Source organism: Cupressus sempervirens, chromosome 9 (genome assembly GCF_028749045.1).
Source record: "Cupressus sempervirens isolate cs-2001-9-10 chromosome 9, ASM2874904v1, whole genome shotgun sequence".
Taxonomy (NCBI): Eukaryota; Viridiplantae; Streptophyta; class Pinopsida; order Cupressales; family Cupressaceae; genus Cupressus; species Cupressus sempervirens.
In genome coordinates this window covers 410,361,067-410,383,566 of record NC_143126.1, presented here as the reverse complement: position 1 = coordinate 410,383,566, position 22,500 = coordinate 410,361,067, and the positions used below count along the sequence as shown (strand labels likewise).

Here is a 22,500-nt window from a genome sequence, read left to right as displayed (position 1 = left end):
AATCATAAATTTTGATTCCTTCCACCAAGGGTTCATGATGTAATCCTTTCCACTCCTTTTTGGACGATAGACAGCAAAATAGATAGGAAGATATGTAAAAATTCTTATTACCAAGGCAATTGCTTAAACCCCCATGCAAGCATTCAGCTACGATTTCCATCCAGTCTAACTATTGCTCTCCTTTCAGAATTATCTTGATAAAGAAATACATCCAATCTTCCCAGAAGTATGCCTGCTGATTACCTCTGAGTCTGTGTAATAATATGATAATGTCTCTAATTTCTTTCAATAAATGCTCCCTGGTTAATGGTCTAGGTAATCTTGAGCTACCCTTTAGAAGTTTCTGGAGCCAATTCCTAACATTTACACTTTTGTTTATTGCCTTCTTCTCTGAGAAGAAGCAGTAAGATTTAGTGATGTCAAAGTCTGCGCAGGCTTCTTTCCGTGGAATCTTCATAACAGCCATCATGGTTTCTCTATTAATAGTCAACAACACCACTATTTGCAGCCTTAGTGCACCTATTTTCTGGGTCATACCTATTCATGCATTCAAGGACTAATTCTAGGCATTGTACACCTCTAGGGAGAAGCTCTAGGGATTTTAGCTCTTTCTCAGAACTCTTCTAAGCTAGCCTGGGCTAAAACTGTATCTCCAAATTTTGATAAAGAATAGACGAGACGAGAACCATGCTGAAAACCTTGGCAAGCAACTTTCATGGTAACAATTTGAATAAACATGAAACAAAATGCCAGAACCAACAAAGAAAGTGATAATGGTGGGAAATATTAGAACTCACCTTTCATAGTATTCAAATTTCCTACTAATTTTGAAAAAGAAAATTCATTAGCTCGAGTGCCATTTTTTTACTTGATAATTTTTGTCTTTCCAATGACAATTAGCTCATTTGATGTCTTCTTAAATGACACAATTTGGGTAAATAATTGATAGCTTTTGAACATCAATGCCACAATCAACCTGATATGACATATTTCTTACAGTATCATTAATTAGTAGTCTCGCTCCGCATAAGGCCCTTGCCTTAAAATTGTTGTCTTGCATTTTGTCACCACAAAATGTAGGTAACATTACAAAATTTTTTCAAATTAGTTTCACATTTCTTTGAGTTTAGTTCATTATTTAATTGGTTGGTATTAATCAACCAATCAGTACCAATTGATATAATGGACTCTTTTACTGAAAGCTTTCATCAAGTTTATTTCATTTTTCTGTTTGTCAAGCCTATGCTTGATTTTTGAAGCCTTCATCGTCCTTTTTTTTGCTTTTGAATATGTTTTTGTTGGTTTTTAATCCTTTGGTTTTGTTCAAGTCATTGATTTCTGTTTTCCCTTCAATTTGATCTAACCTAGAGCTTAATCGGAGTTGTCAAACAAAAGATATGGCCATTTTAGTTTCCAAAAAAGTAGACATTTTTGATGCAACAACACGAATTAAAATTATCATGTTATATTTCTAATTTGTCATTCACTTTTTGAAAATTATAACTTAAATTCACTTTATGTTATTCTTTTAAGTTACTTCATCAATTAAATTTTGACTTAAAGTAACTATAGTGCACTTTATGTTATATTTTTAACTTGAGTTGCTTTTTGATTTTTCACTTAAGTAACTATATTAACTATATAGTTCAATTTAGTTTTTTATATTTAAATAAAATGCTCTAGTAAATATTACTTATTAAATGATATTTACACATTATATTGTTAATATGATAATGTAAATATAATTTATGTCACACTTAAGTAGTATTTTATCAAAATTAAATTGACATGTACTTATTAAAATCACTTAAACGTGTAAAAATCACTTAAAGTGGACCTTTTTCAGGTCATTACATGTCAAAATCACTTAAAGGTGGACCTTTTTGATGTCGTTGCATGTATACTCACTTATAATATGCAATGCCATCAAAAAGATGAGCTACATGTGTTACATGCATATGCACCAAAACGTTAGCTTTTGCTTTGAGTTGCATATGTATGTAACTTAAACATGTCATTACACCAAAAAGGTGAGTTTTTACACCAAAGACATATATTTGCACTTCCCAAACCCCTTTTTGGGCAAAAACCACATTTTCAAAATATGCTTATGCACCAAAATGGTGTGTTTTTGCCTTGGAAGAGTCCATTACATGTTTTTAAAACATGTAATGGCCTCCTAAAGGTGCATTTTGCATTGAAACACATGCTTTTGATCTTCCAAAACCCGTTTTTGAAAAAACTTTATGCATTTGGCCCTCAAGAACACATTTTTGGTGATTTTGCTTGGATTCTTCCATGAAATTTCTTCAAATCTTCTTCTTTAGGGAGGTTTTTGCAAAGCTAATCCTCTCCATCCAAAAAACGTTGTTTCTTTTGGTAAAAAATGTGTGTTTCAGCTCCATTAGAAATCACGTTTTGAGGAAGAATGCTCAAATTTGGACCCCCAAAATGCATGTTTTTGTCCAATAAGGAGTCGTATTGAAGTTTTAATCATTCTAGATGATATTGGAAGGCACGTTTTTGCATTCTATGGTAAAAACAATTCCTATTATGCTTTTTATGAATCACGTTTTTGCTAAAACGGCTAGAAAATTGGGGTTTTATCCACTTTTATGCGCTTTGAAACCACATTTTCGCATTTGGATCCACGTATATGCATTTGGGAAAGTCGTTTTTGCATTCAAAAGTAAAAAATGACTAAAAAACATGCATTTTTGGCCACATTTTTGCAAAACCGGCCCAGATTTTTGCATAAAAAGTCATGTTTTTGTTTAAAAAACTCAAAAAATGGCATTTCAGCCTATACATTTGGATCAAGAGGGGTCGTTTTTGAGTTTTAATGCATGCTATTGTATTTGGAGACCATGTATTTGTCATTTTCATGTCAAATTCGACCCTTCATAGTTCATTGCTCATTAATATTTGTTGAATGCAACTACGGAAAAAGTCAAATTATTGTTAGAAAACTTCGATTTGAGGGAGAATTGGTCTTCAAATCTATAAATCTTCTTATTTTGGCTCATAACCTCCAAGTAAGTGGACATTTTCAAACTTGCTCATCAATTCATGCTTATCTTGCTATTTCCATGCATATTATGTCTTGTTATTGCACATTTGCCCAAATATATGCCATGAATAGTGCATTTAAAAAAAAAAAAATGATGAAATGGTTCATTTTCATGTTTTTGGTTATTTCCCAAACTCCAAATCCGAATTTGCATGTTGAAATGGTTTTCTTGTTAATATGTTTGAGTCTTTTGCCAAAGATACGTTTCTCTTTTGTGTTTGTGTTTTTCTTGTTTGTTTTTTGGTTTTTCTTCATTTTGGAGAAGTTGCAAGTTGCAAGTTCTTTCCGAAGAACTTGCTCGTGTTTCACTTCACTCCATCTTTCATTTCATGCGAGAGCATCATCACATTTCCATTTCCATCTTTCCATGCCACAACACTTCACATCTCATTCGTCAAATGCAATTACATGTATTTCATCCTATTGTCCTGCATTTTGTCACCACAAAATGTTGGTAATAGCACAAAAGTTTTTCAAACTACCTTCGTGTATCGCTAAGTTGAATTTGGTATTTAATTGTTTAATGTTGATTGATCAATAAACTTCAATTCGTTTATCAAATTTTTTTGCTGAAGGTTTTCGTCAAGTCTTTTTTGTTTTGTTTTCTATCAAGCCTTTGCTTGATTTTTGAGGCCTTCATTGTCCTTTTCTTTGCTTTTGAGTTTACATTTGTTGGTTTTAAGTCCTTTGGTCTTGCTCATGTCATGGCTATCGATTTCTCCTTCGATTTGGTCTAATCTAGAGCGTAATTGGAGTTGTCAGTCAAGAGATATGGTCGTTTTAGTGCCTCAAAAGGGACCTTTTTGGTGCAACAACACGAATTAAAAATATCATGTTATATTTCTAATTTGACATTCACTTTTTGAAAAATATAACTTAAATTCATTTTATGTTATGTTTTCGAGTTACTTTATCTTTTAAATTTTCACTTAAAGTAACTTTAGTGCAATTTATGTTATATTTTGAAGTTGAGTTACTTTTTGATTTTTCACTTTAGTGACTATGTAAACTTTATAGTTCAATTTAATTTTTAGCATTTGAATCAAATGCTCTAGTAAATATTACTTTATAAATGGTATTTACATGTTATATAATTAATATGATATATAAATCTAATTTATGTCTCACTTAAATAATATTTTAATGAATTTAAATCGACACGTGCTTATTTAATCACTTAAAGTCATCAAAAGTGGACATTTTATATATCATTACACGTAAAATTCATTAAAAGTGGACTTTGTACATGTCATTGCATATAATTTTCAACTTAGAAGTATTAATCCATCAAAGTGGACCTTTTTCATGTCTCTGCATATTTAAGTCATCAAAAGTGGACATTTTATATGTCATTACATGTAAAATCCATCAAAAGTGGACCTTTTACATGCCATTGCATATAAAGTTCAACCTAACATGCATAGCACTATCAAAAGTGGATCTTTTTAGTGTCATTACATCAAAAGGTGAGTTTGTGTCATTGCATCAAAAAAGTGAGATATATTTTAAAACATGCATTGCACTCCAAAAAGTCCGATTTTGACCATATGTATGTTTTAAAATATGTTTTGCACTCCAAAAGGTCCGATTTTCTTTGTTGAGAGTTTTTAAAATATGCAAGTCACTTCACAAGGTCCGATTTTGGAAGAACACATGCATTTGCTCCCCAAGAACCTGGTTTTGCTCATCGTGAGAGATTTAGTGGGTGGATTTGCATGAAATCTTTCCCATTAGGGTCGTTTTTTCTTGGCGATAGATTTTCTAACATAAAAAATGGATTTATATTGCTAAAACCGTTTTTTCAAACTCTTTCCAAGAGCACGTTTTTGGAAAAATCTTTAAAAAACATCATTTTTGGCTCAAGTTTTGGCCCAAAGAGGAATCGATTTGGCTTTTTAATTGTTTTACATTATATTGTGACTCACATTTTGGTGTTTAAATGCCAAAACATTTTTATTTCATGCCCTTTATGATTCACGTTTTTGCTTAAAATGCCAAGAAAATTGAGGTTTTTATCCACTTTTATGGATTTTGAAGTCACTTTTTTTGCATTTAGATCCATGTATTGGCATTTGGGAAAGTCGTTTTTGCATTCACAAATAAAAAATGACTCAAAAATATGCATTTTTTAGCCACGTTTTTGCAAAAACGGCCCAGATTTTTGCATAAAAAAGTCATGTTTTTGTTCAAAAAACCCAAAAAATGGCATTTTAGCCCATACATTTGCATCAAGAGGGGTCGTTTTTGAGTTTTAATGCATGCTCTTGTCTTTGGAGACCACATTTTTGGCCTTCTCATGTCAAATTCGACCATTGAATGTCCATTACATGCAAGTATGGAAAAAGTCAAAAAGTTGTTTGAAAATTCCATATTTGAGGGAGAATTAGTCTTCAAGTTTATAAAACTTGCTATTTTGGCTCTTTAACCTCCAAGTAAGTGGACAGTTTCAAACTGCTCATCAATTCATGCTTATCTTGCTATTTTCATGCATATTATGGCTTGTTATTGCACATTTGTCCATATATATGCCATGAAAAGTGCATTTTGCCTTTAAAAATGATGAAAACTCTCATTTTCACACTTTTGGATTTTCCCCAAATTTCGAATTCGAACTTGCACTTGAAAGTAACTTGCTTGTTGACATGTTTGAGTTTAAGACCAAAGGCATGTGTTTGTTTTGTGCTTGTTTTTCGTTTTTTGCTTGCTTTCTTTTTCGTTTTTCTTCTTTTGGAAGAAATTGCAAGTTCTTTCCCAAGAACTTGTTGTTGCTTCACTTCATGCGAAAGCATCATCACGTTTCACTTCCATCTTCCATGTCACAACACTTCGCATCTCATCCGACAAATGCGATTACATGTTTTCCATCTCATTCACCATCCGCACATGCATGTAATCCCATTTTCCGCTTCCATTCACACTCATCTCATTTTTCATATCCACTCAAACGACACGATTACACGAAAAGCCTTATGTGTAATAACATCCAAAAGGTCCAATTTTGACTTAAGGTCACTTCTTGAAAAGTAAAAAATGTCATATGCATGTTTTCCCATGCACTTTGACTTCACCTTTTCACCTATGACGACTATAAAGTTCATTTTCCCTCAAACTTCATATCGTTCTTGCCTCTCTATATGCATTCGCGCCTCCATGAGCAAATACAAGCTTTTTCATTTTTCGCATCTTTCCATGCTTTGCACCTCATCTTCCATTCTCACTCACATGTAAAAGATTGTCCACCATCTGCCTTCACATTCCATCTCATTCTTCATTCCTTGTTACATGTTGCATTTACATGTAATCCATTTCTGTGCAATGACATCTTGAAAGCCCAAGTCACTTTTTAAAAGTCAAAAATTCTCATTTGCATGCATTCTCATGTGCCAAGCACTTTACTTCAAGAAAAAAAAGAGTTAAAGGTGTTGATGGAAATTTATTCCGAGTTTACATCCGGACATCGTCAAGAAGGTTTTCAAAGTGTCAGAGAATCCTGAATGTGCCAATCTACAAAGGAGAATTCACGACAAGTCGAATGAGAAAAGTTTGATCACATCAAGATTTCAAATGACAATGGATTATTCATCAAAGAGAGTCAGAGGTTATTAAAAGACGCAACACCATCGTTATCAAGGTGAATGCAGAAGCACAAAATATAGGAACTCCTAATCTTGTGATCATCTGGGATAGCATCGCCAAGTGCAAGGCCTTTCAGGACAATCACTAAGATAGTTTCAGTCCTCGTCCATCTTTCTTCTTCTTCTTCTTTCATGTTTGTAATTGAAGAGAATGTATTACATGAAAATGTGTAATTACATGTAATAGGACTTACATGTGTAATTACATGTAATGCTAGTTGCACGTATAGTTGCATGTAACCCAATTATTTTCTCTTTTAGTTAGACTAGGTAAAAGTTGGTTGACTTGCTCCCACTTTTTCCGCCACCTTTTTCTCATTTCCTGTGCCTATATAAAAGAGTGCCCCCTCATTGTAAAAATCATCTTTTGTTGTATGCAAGAAAGCATTGCCACATTCATGTTTGTAATTGAAGAGAATGTATTACATGAAAATGTGTAATTACATGTAATAGGACTTACATGTGTAATTACATGTAATGCTAGTTGCACGTATAGTTGCATGTAACCCAATTATTTTCTCTTTTAGTTAGACTAGGTAAAAGTTGGTTGACTTGCTCCCAATTTTTCCTCCACCTTTTTCTCGTTTCCTGTGCCTATATAAAAGAGTGCCCCCTCATTGTAAAAATCATCTTTTGTTGTATGCAAGAAAGCATTGCCACATTTGTGCAAGCATAACTTTGATTGTGTAGTAGAAATTTGGGAGAAAAGTGAATAAAAGAAGCAATTGGATTCGAAGTTTTGACTGGAAGCAATTGTGATAGAGCAAATTAGAAGCTTTGATTGTAATTTGTGCCTATTGTCTTGATTCATGATATTATTGTGTTCAATAAAAGAGCATAGTGATTTAAGAAGCAATCGGAACCGAAGCTTTGATTGGGAGCGGTTGTGAAAATATATAGCTAAAAGCTTTGTCTGTAGCTTATACTTCTTTCTTAATTCGCAAAATAGTTAAATTATTCTTACTTTTAGGAGTCTTTGTGCCCTAATTGTAAAGCTTTTCCATATAGAAGTACAATCGGACTTAGAGCCAAACCGGTACATTTTCAGCTAGTCTTTGAGTTAGTGAAGGTTTATTGGTATCACTGTTTCCAACTCTTGATGAAAGTGTAGTTAGAAATTCATCCTGCCCATTAATCGCTCCACGAGTAAATGGATTTTTTCTTGAAAGTTAAAAGAAAGGATATTGGTAACACCCATTTTACAAAATCTTTCAACTTCTTGCTGACCTTGAGTTGATCCAAGGAACAATGAGAAGGGGGAACCTTCCCTTTAAGGTAGGAGAGACTCTGTCTCACACTTTGTGGCTGGTTATCCTATTTTGCAACTAGATTTTTACCCAAAACTGTTGGTTGCAAAATATCCACCCAACACATCCCATCCATCATTCGCACGTACATGTAATCTCATTTTCCATTTCCATTTCCACTTATCTCACTTTCCACATCCAATAATACGGCATGATTACATGAAAAGTCTTACATGTAATTGCATCTCTAAAACCCATTTTTGACTAAAAGTCACCTTTTAAAGGTCAAAAAAAAATGTCACGTGCATATTTTTCCATATATTTTGACTTTACTTTTCCTCAAAGGTGTCTGTAAAGTTCACTTTGCCTCAAGTTACATTGCATTCATTCCTTCCATATGCACTTACACCTCTATGAGCAAATACATGTTATTCCACTTCCCTTGTCATTACAAATTTCATTTCATCCGTCCTCTGCACTTACATGTAAGCTCATTCTCCACCCACATTCGCATGTCATCTGATTTTCCATTCCTCATTACATGTTGCATTTACATGTAATCTACTTTACGTGTAATGACATCCAGAGAACCCATTTTTGACTAAAGGTCACACTTTTAAAGTCAAAAGTTTTCATTAGCACGCATTCCCATGCACCAAGCACTTCAAAAAAAATTAAAGGTGTTTACGGAAAGTTATTCCGAGTTTACATCTAGACATCGTGAAGAAGGTTTTCAAAGTGTCAGAGAATCCAGAATGTGTCAATCTACAAAGGAGAATTCACAACAACTTAAACAAGAGAAGCTTGATCACATCAAGTTTTCAAATAACAACAGACAATTCATCAAAGAGAGTTAGAGGTTATCAAAAGACGCAAGACCATGGTTATCAAGGTGAATGTAGTGACATAAAATACAGGAACTCCCAATCATGTGATCATCTGGGATAGCATCGCCAAGTACAAGGCCTTTTAGGACAATCCCTAGGATTATTTCAATTCTTTTCCGTCTTTCCTCTTCTTCTTCTTCTTCTTTCATGTTTGTAATTGAAAAGGATGTATTGCATGAAAGGATGTAATCACATGTAATGCGAGTTGCATTTGCAGTTGCATGCAACCCAATAATTTCTCTCTTAGTTAGATTGGGTCAAAGTTGGTTAAGTTGCTCCCACTTTTTTCTCCACTTTTTTTTCAACTCCTTTGCCTATATAAAAGAGTGCCCCCTCAATGTAAAAATCATCTTTTGTTGTATGCAAGAAAGCTTTGCCACATTTGTGCAAGCATAACTTTGATTGTGTATTACGAATTCGGGAGAAAAGTGAAGAAAAGAAGCAATTGAATTCAAAGCTTTGATTGGAAGCAATTGTAATAGAGAAAATTAGAAGCTTTCACTGTAATTTGTGCCTATTGTCTTTGATTCATGTTATTATTGTGTGTTCAATAATAAAGCATAGTGATTTAAGAAGCAATCGGATTCAAAGATTTGATTGGGAGCAGTTATGGCAATACATAGACTAGGAGCTTTGACTATAGCTTGTATTACCATCTCAAATTCATAAAAAATAGTTAGAATTCTCTACTTCTGGAAGTCTTTGTGCCCTAATGGTAGAGGTTATTCTTATAGAATTGGTTAAAACAGGACTTAGAGTCAAACTGGTATGCTTTCAGCTAGCCTTTGAGTTAGAGTTGGTTTATTGGTATCACCGTTTTACAACTTTAGATAGAAGTGTAGTTTGAAGTTTCATCTTGCATATTACTTGCTCCGCGGGTCAGTGGATTCTTTCTTGAAAGCTAAGAGGAAAGAATATTGGTAACACCTTTTACAAAATCTCTCAACTTCTTGTTTACCTTGAGTTGATTTAAGGAACGGTGAGAAGGGGGAGCCTTCCCTTTAAGGTAGGAGAGACTTTGTCTCACACGCTGTGGCTGATCATCTTATTTTGCGACTGGATTTTACCCAAAATTATCGGTTGCAAAATATCCACCCAACAATAATCATTACTTTTTATTCGTAGAATTCTTTAAAAAAATCAAACTTCACGAGATTCCCAGAATATGCTTCCTTTCAGTTTTTTTTTCATTAATCACTTTGCCTTTATATTCTCATGTGCAATGAACCACACATTTTGAACCAAACAAGAGGTATACTGGTTCAAGCTCAATACCTGCCAACTTGCATAACAGTCCTTATATTTACATTCAACAGAGACTTGGGAATCAAATAAGGGTTGGGATATGTACATGTGCAAAGTGAACCTTGTAAAGGTGAACTTTCGAACTTCAATTGTGAGGTTCAATCAGAAAGTTCAAAATTACATGCTGTGGTATACATAAAGGCCAAAAGTAGAAGGCTTTTAGTAATAGAACAATGACTTCGGGAGATGTAATGTTAATCAAAAGAGAATAAATATGCTCTACTTTTTCTCAGAAGGGAAACTATAAAATAAGATTCAATGAAAGCAAAAATAGGGGTAACAAAATGATATGATCAAGGCGCACATATTGCAACACTCTCCAAAGTCGGATCCAAACGTGACATGTTGAAATACATTAAAAACACATTATCAATTGGCTCAGTAATACTATCTAGAGTCCATAATGCCACCCAAGATTCCAAAGCATTGCATACCATGGCAAGATCACCCTTAACCTCTTTAACTCTTCTCTCATTCTATGTTTGGACCAATAAGAGTCAAATTTACTCACCGCAAATAGTTGAGTTGGCCAGAAGCCAACACAAACAACAGTTTTGCACTCATCACAACATTACTTAACATGTGGAGCAAACCAACATAAAATATCTGAACTGAAACACTGCATGAATCATTTGACCATGGAACCGCACATTCAGAGATACCAATGTAGAGCATTATCCAAGCCTGTCCAATCTGCTCTTGAAATCCAGCTTTTTACCTGTCAACCAACAATGCATCACACTTTCTTCAAAAGAATAGTTGAGGGCTTAAAAACATGATAGTGCAATATTCACAGCACATAGTCATTGTAACCAAAGCCACAAGCCACCACATCTTATGTAGGAATTCAGAGCATTCTTTCATAAGGTTTTCAAAAACTCTTTCCTGCATATTCCAGCTTGTTATACTTCTATCTTGTGGATATACCTCATACTGGCTTATTATTAACATTATAACATCATCTGCCAAACATCTATTATTCTTCAAGTAGTTTTTCTTGCATACCTGTTGGCCAACAGATTTGTCCTTTTACTCAATTGATGTACTGACTCTATCACCCCCACTTAGAACAAACCCATAGACAACAGTTGGGTAAACATGCATTTTTGTTTCCCTCTGAATTTTAATTAAGGTACAGCTAAGGTACAACTCCCTTGTTAAGTGTTCAATGAATGATTCCTAATTTGCTAAACATGCATACTTTTAACCAGAAAGGAAATAAGGCCACATGCATCCAATTTTTGATATGCTGTGAATATGAAATTCAAATGTGTATAACATTAATTATCAGAAAATTACAGTTTTCTGCATATGACTACTTTCAGAAATTCAGCAGATTATGATAGTTTGCATATTAATGTATATCATCCCATATAAACTTGAAATTAAACTGATCTATAGTGCAAAGAAGATCACTCACAAAGAAACAATCACTCCACAAGTTTAAACACAAAGATTTAAACTGTTCCAATATATCCAAAATACTTCTCTTTATAGGCACAGATTTTTTAAATTTATATCTTCAGAAAAACATATCACAGTAAAGTAATAAAGTTTTTCAGCCAAAATTCCCGAACTTCATGTGTTCATACTTAGCACATATATAGTATCATCTAAACTATGGTTAAACATAACCATTGAGGTTCAAATCAACCTCTCAATAGAGTTTAAAGAAGTTAAGAAACTAACCATGGTTTGTTATAAGTATCCCCGTGTCTTCAAAAGAATTTTTAAAAAAACTAACAAACACTAAGAAATAGGAACCAATCCATGTCTTCTGGATTGGTTGTGCTCCGAAGGGGTGCTACGCAATGCCTTCCACTCCTTATAGGCTGTAACAAATTCTTGGATTGTCAGGATACTAGCATTCTTGATGTGTGGGATCCGCAACTTCCAGGCTTCTTTTTTCCCACTTAAGCTTGGCTACCCTACCTGCATGTTGTGGCAGCTGGTCTACACGTAGGTACAACATGGACTCTACCCTATCTACTTTGGTGCAGTCGGCGGTAGTTGGAGCTTTCCCTGCTTTCACTTGTCCTACTTCATTCACAAAAGCCCTTACGACCGCATCCATATCATGCTCTACTTTGCCATCGTGCCATACATAAGTTGCATTAATGCACCACACATTATTGGTAAGAGATTGGCTCAGTCCTGCAATTCTTTCTCTAGTTTCTCAAACTCGATGAGGGTGGACCTAAACACAAAATATATCCAATCTATATTCCTTTTAATGTGAACAACAGGCATTCATCCTCAAGTTTTAAGGGTTTCTCTATTAGGAACTTGGCAGTCCCATATTTTTGAACTTCATAGATTTGTAGGGAGATGACGATGACTGTCCAATTTGACTCCTCTGCTTCCCACAACTAACCTAGTGTCTGCATCTCACCTATCAAAGCGATAGTGGCATCAAATACCCTTCTGGAGTCCAAGATGAATTTACTGCCTTCCTTAAGCACTTCATCCACCTATTTGTTGAAAGCTTTCACCAAGGCCTTTCCCTTTGGATATGGCTTAGTAGTTTCTGGTTAGCAGGGGAAGTGGGATCAAATCCTTGTGGAGCTTGGACGAGAGGCGAGGGACCTAGGCTGCTAAAAGCATCAATATACTCTGACATAGTCTTATGATCTGTTTTAATTCCTTTTTATCTGTGCTATCTTTCCACAACCTGGTTAACATCCACTTCATCGATACCTTGATGTGGTGGTTATCAACTTCCCTATTAGCCACACCTAGGTCTACCTTCGCCACATTATAGTCCTTGGTTGTGGGGCTTTGAACTTCCTCTTCAATGTTTGGTATGGCTACTTCGGTAGTCCATTTACCAATATTGGAGTTGATATCTAGCCTTGTTGTAGTCTTCAACTTCTTAGGCTTCAGAGTCTTAGTAGTGTACTTACCAACCATATCCCCTATAGGAATGGAGACTGGTACTATGCTATGTTTCTTACTCACAAAGGTTGTTAACCACTAGGGGATGGTATCCATTGTGATTTTAATAGTGCTAGATTTATCAGTACTCAAGGTGACTATCAGGGATGAGGCATCCAGGTCCAAGATGTCATCCTTCAATTGGTCGGAGTCCATTGGTGGTGGGCTGATATGCTGATCCTCCTTCCCCTATTCCACTTCTTTCCTTGACTCTTTGTCCACTATTCTATGAATCTATCACTACCTGCCTCTCTCTTCTTTAGAGCCTTCATCCTTGATCTAGTTACCTAGATCGTGGGACAAGAAACTATGGATGTCGAGGGCGATCTGCGAGATGTTGTTCTTTTAGAATTGGGTCTTTTGTTAATTGCATCACAAGTTTGAATATCATCATGAGAACTTCTCAGTCCCTTCAGATATCATGACATGCAAGTCTTGAATTTTCACTTCTTTCTTCTCTTTGAGCCACGTCTCAGTCCTTTTCGCTAAATTAAGTGACTCATTTGTATGCCGTCCCTCTCACTCTCAATCCAATTCACCTCGCGCAGGGGTTGATCTTTGATTTTTTTGAACTTACGGTCTGTTACACATGAATCGTCTTCCTGCACTCCTTCAATGTCCATTCCAAGTTCCAGGGATACAATTTGTGGCAGCCAATGTTTGATTGAGTGCCTCTTTCTTACCTCAATTTCATCCAGATAGTCCTCCCAGAAATCCTCAAGATGAGGTAGAGGTAAAAACTAATCTCCTAAGTTCAAATGTTATCTGGAGAAATCTTTATTATCAAAGCCTTGCCCAGCTTTGTAGTACTTCAAATCAAATCTTCTCATGTCGTACCCAATACTCACCACATCAAAGAAGGTTTTGCAGGAGCAAAAGCCCAGTTCCAGGGGAAAAAGATCTTCCCACTCTTTTGGTAAGTAGTTCTTGATAACTTGGGTTAACTGGCTGCATATTTGAGCCAGCATGAAGCAGTCTAGGGCGTACGTAGGCAACTTCACTGGTTCCTCTTCATAGCCCCCTACCCTGATATAGGTAAAATGAGGATATCGAATGTTCTAGCTGCCATAGGTGTTGATCAGATGCCTTGCTTCATTCATCATTGTCTTAGCCAACAAACATGTTATCTTGAAGTACAACCTTCCAGAAAATACATCATTCATTCTCCTATACATCATATAATAGTCTCTGTCTCCCAAGCGTGCCATTTTCAGTTGATCCTGCATGGGTTCAGTTATTACTTCCCCCAGTCCGAGTATTGAGCTCCCTCTAAAATGATCTGCACAAAGAAATACATCCATTAGGCAAAGATGTAGGGTTGAGAGGCCCCTTTCACTTTATGCAATAACAGTACCAAGTCTCGCTCATAAGGTTTCATATTTTCCCCTTGTGAGAGGTTTTGGCAATCTAGACCCACCCTTCTGAAACTTGAGCAACCAATTTCTAGCTATAACACTTATGTGTTTGTCTGCACATTCATTGAACCTCGCAATATAAAGGAAAGGAGAAAATTCTGGGCTTGATTCTTTCTTGGGTATCTTAAAAATAGATGTAATGGTTTCCGTGTCAACTAATAACATAATTCTCCATTTTTTTCGGAGACACTGGTGTCTAAGTTCATATCTGTTAATACTTCTCCAATAAGCTCCAGATATGCAATAGCAGGAGGAAATGCAGCAGCCTCAACCAGGTCACTTTGTGCAATTCTTTCATGAAGGGTTTGTCTGCTTGTGTTACCAGCCTTTCCTTAAACTCTTTGAAGTCATACTGCATATTAAACTCTTCTAAGTCATATTGTATAAGGGTTGTATCTCCCAATATAGGGCTTTCACAGACTAAACTAGTGGCATCACCAAACATGCGAGAGGCAGACTTTCATGTTGATAGTGCTTTTAGCTTAACTAGGGGCAAAATTTCTCTAAAATGCCAGAAATATTGTAAATCATGAATAGAAAAATATTTATGAAACTCACCTCTTAAACTAAAAGTGTTTGTAACCCCTGCACATTCACAACCGATCTTCACCTTCGCTGCTCTGTTTCAAGTTGGTAAGTGTAATTGATTTATTGAGTTTTTGCCATTGTTAATACTCATGACAGGTGAACTCCCAAAATTAATTGCAATATCTCTTAACTTGTGTTGAATGACCATGATGTGACATTTTTGCAGCATAGGGATTTAATATTTGTCACATCATGACATAACCTCACCCATCAATGGTTACATTTGCCCCACCAACTCACCAATTTTTAATTACTTTGAGGTGTACAGATTATTCCTTGGGAAAGTCAATGCCTTGGTAAAATTCTAACTAAAATCGCCTAATTCGAAATCATGAACCATCTTGTACTGGATGAACCTCTTTGAACCTTCGAGAAATGAGGTTCATCTGAGTTCATTCTCTTCTCCTGCTTTTTAATCCTTGAAATTATGAATTTTATGCCGCTGATGTGACTGGCCAGTGGGACCAGCAGTGCATGAACATTGAACCTTGATGAACCACAGTGAATCTACTTGAACATGTTTCAAGACAGTTCATACCAGTTCATAGGGGTTCATTGAGTTCAGAGTGGTTCAAAGACACTCACCGCAGACTTAACAAGTTTAAAAAGGAGTGTTGAGTGAGGGATTGGTAGCCATGAACCCTATGAACTATATGAACTGCAGCGAACCTAATCTTCAAACAAATGAACCACAGTGAACTCCTTTGAACCGATTGGAACCAGACAAAACTTCCAAGAAAGCAACTCTTCATTAGATGCAATCCACATACAACATTTATCAGCTTCTCAATCACAACAACTTGACGTTGATGCAACCATTAGTCGACATCGATGACAATTCTGTGCATATAGCTAACAGTAAGAGCATCAGTGATGCATCATTGTTGAGGGGGTTACTTGTAAGAAGCAGCTTTGATGTTCCAAATCAGCCTTGGAAAATGGAACCACCCATTTGCATGTCGATGCATGTCATAGAGGGTGTCCCACTCGTTGATGTTTAGCCAGTAATAAATGGATCTTGATGATGGGAGCTACACATTTGACTTATCTCCATTCTTAGAGAGCACCATTCCAATTTGGTTAGGAGAATTCTCGTCTTCGAAATGCTCTCTCTTGATTTTGGTGTCCTAGTTAGAGGAAATTTTTTTTAAAATAATGCTTGAAGAATGAAGGAAAGGGTAGCTCCCAAAGAAGGGGATTGACTGGTGATGAGGAGAGTAGTTTTCTTCTTTGTTTGCAGGTTGCTGGGAAGCTCAACTGTGGAGACTGAAGCACATTTGTATGCGGGTTCTATGCAAGTTTTGGATTACTACAGGTTTGTATGTGTTTAGGTTAAGGCTGAAATTGTTGCGTTTACAAGGGGACAATATGTCTAAATTTCCAGAATCCTGGGTGCTCGTTGTGGTTAGAGATCTGAATTCTACTGCGTAAATGCATGCAATAAATTATGTTATTTGATCCAGAGAGTAGTAGTAATATTTTGTTAATATTTGGTGCTCAAGTTTTGGGTTTTGTTATAATGGCGGTTAGATATTTTGTAGAATCCATGCAGTTATGTCTATCTTGCACATTGGATAAAATCAGATTTATTGTTGATTGAATCCTTGTGTTAACATGAATCTGAGTTTTATTGGGTATTGGCTGCAAGCTAAGGCTGCCACTCATTTGGACCCCTGTCGTTCATTGCATCACAAAATACCATTTTTACCCCTGCAACACAACATCATTGATGAGGTAAAAAACAATGGATTATACATGGCACCAATGCATGTTGAACACAAACCAAGGTCACCAGGAGACGGGGAGACTTTGAGGTCTCCGGTACTGGTACTGGTACCGGTACGGCAATTTTTCAAATAGGAGACGGGGGTACTTGGAGACGGCAATTTTTTTTTTTTTTTTAAATAAATTTTTAATAGTTTAAACTTAAAGAGTCTAATACTAAAAGTAAATACAAAATTTCAAAATAGTAATACTGTAAGACTAAAAGACTAAAGTAAATAATAAATTAATAATACTAGTGTTGTCACATTAAAAATTAAAATAGATTCATAGAGTCAAACTGTCAAAGATTATAATAATAATAAGTGGTCAGATACAGAAGTACATTACTGAAATAGATTTTAAAACCTGACAAATTGGCATTGCTACAAAAAATTTGTGAAAATTATTGAATTATTCAACATCAATGCATGCATAGAGACACACTTAGGATTTCTATTTTCTAACTAAGAGTTAGGATTGCTTAGTTTAAAAGGGAGTAAATCATTTTGTAATAGTGTTTTTTTTCCAGTTACACAGATTCAACTAACAAAGATTCCTATATTGGTACTAGGATATTGCCAACAGCAGATAAACAGGTACAAATAACAAATACGACTTATACATCAAACTGAAACATGATATCCTCTTGAAAAAACAGAAATATGGGACCAAATACATTCATGTTAACATACATAAAACCTCTAGTCTATCACTGTTATCGCTGAGTCTTTATTAGCAAATAGATGCTTGGTTTTCATGAGGAATAATGCTATTATCAAGCATTTGCATATCAGATTTCTGTAACATATGTAATACTATCTTCTAATGCACTAACAACAGTTTTTGCACCCTAATTCCTCAGCCGCATAAACTTATGTGATTTGGGATCTTTACTGCAATCCTGTACAGCTTCCAATATGTTGTCTTAGACTTGTATCGTGTTCCTGTAGGTGACGTACATCACCAAGCAGTTGTTACGGAATTCATATAGTACCTTAGATTTTTGCATTAAAAACATTTAAATGAGGGCTAAAATATATAAAATTATTTAATATTATATTTTACATTTATATTTTATCAAGAGACTTCGGGGAGACTTCACTTTTTGGATTAGGAGACGGGGAGACTTCAGGAGACTTCGTCATGAAGTCTCCAACCTTTTTTGAGGTCTCCGGAGACGCGAAAAGTCTCTGAGACGCGTCTCGGTCTCCGAGACGCCACTTTTAGGGGGGAGACGGGTCTCCTGGTAACCATGACACAAACCCAAAGGTATATCCTAACAATCAGTATGTGAGTGATCTTTGATAAGATGGGGTTCACATATTTTTAGTGAATGATGCACTATTGGCACAGATTAGGTTTGATGCATTGAACAACAATAATAATGAAAAAAAGCTGACAACAGAAAAGTCTCCTTTCATTGGGTCGGCCACCAAACAGTTTGACTAGAAGTGGGATCAGCCATCAAATAAATTTTCCAAGAAGCTAAAATATGAATGATCAACCACAACCAAATTCATACTAGCCCTAATGATACATGTTACATTACAAGAAAGGGCTACAATCCACATTTCACGTAGTTATCTAACATCTATATTATTAAACTTGGTTTAAAAAATAAAGCCTATCTATTCTTTTGAGTTTGGGATAGTGGCAAGGATCCATCTAGACTTTAAATATATTGTTGATATATTGTTGGTAATTGTAAGTATAAAGAAAATGGGGGTGCTGACCATTTTCATGGTAGAACTTGTTTATTATCATGAGGAAATAAATGCAATCTTTATGAACAAATTCATTCCAGTGGAAAATGGTGTGGAAATGATTTTTCTTGTACCTGTCAACTAGTCTCGTCTTTTACTTGAGACGGTGTCTAATGATTAATATATTATCTTATAGGTTATCATGAGGATAAATTATGGACAGAGTGTAAATATTAGTGGACTAGCTGGAGCAGTTTCCTTGTGTGGATCGGGTAGCGGGCTTTGGTCAGTGGAAGGAGGAAATTGGCAAATGGCTGCAGGTTTGCTTGATAGGGAAAATGTTTCTTTACATCTGAACGAAGAGGTAGCTTCAATTTTATTCAAGGGGAAGAACTATCAAATAAGTTCCTCCAAGGGACAAGTTCACAATTGTGAAGTTACAGTTCTGGCTACACCTCTGGATGAGGTCAACATCAGTTTTATCCCTGCAATCTCAATTCCTGAGAGACATCTTCAACACACTTACACTACTTTTGTCAGGGGTCAGTTGAATCCGGTAATGATTATTTTCCTGTATAAATATTTATGGTGTTGTCTCTGTCTCATGCCCTGACATTTTCAGTTTTGTTGTTGTGCAGTGTGTTGCAACTTTTGTCTATCTTTTGCATACAAATCCTTAGGTGTTTTGATGCAGTTCATGTGAAGTACAGATGATGTTTACATATTTTACTGTTAGAAATAGAACTTTATACCAATTTTTTGTAATGAATTCAATGCTGATGCACAATTTCCACACAACAATAAATAGTTGAGAATTTGTTCCTGGCAATATGAAATCTGGGAGCTTAATTTGTCATCCTTTCCTCTCTAAGTATATACAGATTCATATGCTCTAGAATTTTTTCTTTTTTGGTTCTGACCAATTATTTGCTTATTGTTTCATGTATGTGATGACAAGGCATACTTTGGACAACCATCCTCTTTCATCTTTCCTGAGCTAATAGGCACTTTGGAAGTTCCCAGTTTGCCGTTTTCAAGTATATCTGTGTTGAAAGAATATAGTAGAGATGACAAGGCTTATAAGATATTTTCTCGCAAAGCCATGACAGACGATTTGTTAGATAAAATTTTCAGGTTGGTGTCTTGGTTTAAATATTTTGATTCCCTGCACCATATTCAGAAGAAACCTGGTAAATAATTATTTCTTGTCTATTCTCTTATTGTAGTTTTGCAATAACTATGGAAGTTAATTGTTTACAGTGTCAGAAAAGAAACCATACCGATAGACTGGGCTGCATATCCTCACTATCAAGCACCAGAAAGATTTGCTCCTTTTTTGCTAGATGGCCATCATCTGTATTACATTAATACTTTTGAAAGTGCTGCAAGTTCCATGGAGATGAGTTCTGTTGCAGCTGAAAATGTTGCACGACTTATCTTGTCTAGATTGCACGTTGATTCACTACATAAATCAACATCAGGATCTTCTGAATCTTGTGACACTGAAATGTTTTCAGAGTTATGAGAAATTAGATATGTACATCAAAATATTCTTGTGCGAATACTTGTCACTTAGGTCATAAAACTAGTAAAAGTGACCTGCTTCATGTAACAATGGTGAAGCTTACAACTTGGAGAGGGTTGACATAATTCATTATGGATCATGCTGGAGCAGTTTATTCGATAACACACTTTCAGATCCTATTTTCAGCAAGGCAGCAACTGTTCAGTATTATGGCAATTTTTTAATACAAATTTATGTCATAGTAAACAAATATCTAAAGCTATAGGATAACCATATAAATATGCATCTGATCTTTTCACCACTTGGTGGCACTAAATGCTTTTTTGCTCTTTGGTCCAATTTGGCTCCCTCTCTGCTTGTCCATGTTTTTTATCTGCTTAATAACAGAATCAGATTATGCCCAGTATTAGAGAGAATAGATAAGAACATGAATAATTAATATTAGTAAATTACTAGGTTGCATGGGTACACGTTCCCACACCCCTGGGACAAGTACCCATGTACCCAAGTACTGGGTACTCAGTGGAAAGCATCATAGCTAAAGACCCTGATTAAGATTTCTGATTATTATTTCGGTGTTTTGTTTGAATATTAGCTTGTTTATCAAGAGTAATTCAACACTTAATCAGTTTGAAACTTTGATACAAGACTGATCAGCTGTAAAACTTTATCATCCTTCAAGTCAAAAGTTTATTAGTTACAATATGTCATTGTTATATGACTAACGACCTTCTTGTTCATGTTTAAAGTTTGCCTTCTATGCTATGCATCCAAACATTTAGTATATATTATTATTACAAAAATATTGCATATCTGAGACTGAAGATAATACATTACATCTGCAACCTTTATCACTGTTCTTATTTTGAAAAACCATTGTAAGGAGTCATATTTTCAGATTTTCTATAAATATTAAAAAAAATTGACATACCCCTGTCCCCTATTTTGAAAAGTACCCATACCCTAAAGTACCCAAGTACCTCTATCCCTGTGCAACCTTGGTAAATTACTTTAGACCTCTTTATTACCATTTTGAACTAGAGAAAACCTAAGTTGCTGGTTTGGATTCGGGTTCAATATTTGTTCAATTTTTTTGTGGGTTGGTTTTAGATTCATTTTGGGTTTGCTTGTATAAGCAAATAAGTTCATACACCACTATGCTAATTTCAAAGCAACATACCAATATACACCACCATATCAATGTTTCAATTTGAAAACAATAATGTCAACATTAATAATCAGCCATCGTGATCAAATCTCATGATAAAACATCAAGTGAATCATCATCGATCAGTTGTTGCAAATTAGAATCACTAAAAGTAGTGCTATAGGCCCGTTTAAGGGCAATGTTGTGATTGTGCCATATTGTAGGCTTAACACATTAATTGTCATACTCAAATGATTCAAAGACAAGAAGTTTGGATCAGATTGGATGAAGCCCAAAAAGCAGGTTTTGGATCCTGATTTAACCACATTAAAAATCTCTTTAAATTTTGTTCAATTTATAGTTTTCTGTACATGTTAGCCTATATGCACAACATACATTCCATAATAGATGTGTGACACTTTTATACATCTTGATTCTTCTCAAGTAGCATTTAATTCAAATAAAATATGATTAGTATTTGAATCCAATCATGTGCATGAGTCTAATTTGGCAATAAAAACTTTTTGAAGAAGTAAAAAAAAAGTTTTTTTTGACTAAATTCTTTGAAATTATGTCCGGGTTCCTATGCTAGAATCCAAAGTCATTTAAAAGTTGTTTGAATTTTGCCAAGGCTCTTTTGAGAGAATTTTCAACAAAATTCATTCTAGGTGGTAGAGTTTTGACAAAATTTGACAAGGACTAGACTTGAGAGAATTGAACCAGGAATTCCTAGGTTGAGGAGAGGATCTGGCAACTTAAGAGAAAACCGATGATGCAATTGAAGTCCTCATATCAAACTTTAAGAAGGAAGAATTTATACATAGATACCTTGTAATCTTGCACAATGGGAGATGTGTTAATTGTTCACTGCTAACATTTAAACTCTTTAACTCACTAAAATCCAAACAAACTTCTGGATGTCAATGTATTAAGCTTGTTGGAAGTACCAATCCTTGAGATTTAAGGCATTCATAGCTCCTTGCAAGTACCCATGCTAGGGATAGGGAATGTATGGGGATCGTTACAAGGGGTTGTATGCATGAAAAAGAAGTCACATTCTAACAACCATTTGAAACTCAATGTGGTGATTGGGGGATTGATTATTTTTACTACATTAGAAATGTTGACTTTATATATGTTTTTTTTGGAGATGCTTGCAAAATTGGACAAGGATATTGGTTCCTGTAGGGCTTGCTTGACAAGTAGTGGCTGGAAGGGAATGATTCTAATTTATGCTCAAACCTCTCAAAAACATCTTAAATTTTGAAGGCAAAAACATG

General features: G+C 35.2%; 1 protein-coding gene across 2 annotated transcripts in view; it reads left to right on the top strand.

Annotated features, from left to right (window-relative positions):
- The window catches only part of FCLY (farnesylcysteine lyase), a 168,056-nt gene extending 147,667 nt beyond the window's left edge, over nt 1-20,389 (top strand). For both annotated transcript variants that reach the window (XM_089800387.1, XM_089800388.1), the window contains 3 exons: nt 18,745-19,104; nt 19,507-19,682; nt 19,809-20,389. In XM_089800387.1, coding sequence (XP_089656513.1) covers nt 18,745-19,104; nt 19,507-19,682; nt 19,809-20,073 — 801 coding nt within the window. In that variant the 3' untranslated portion in view covers nt 20,074-20,389. The remainder of the gene's footprint in view (nt 1-18,744; nt 19,105-19,506; nt 19,683-19,808) is intronic.
- Nucleotides 20,390-22,500: the final 2,111 nt, after the last annotated feature.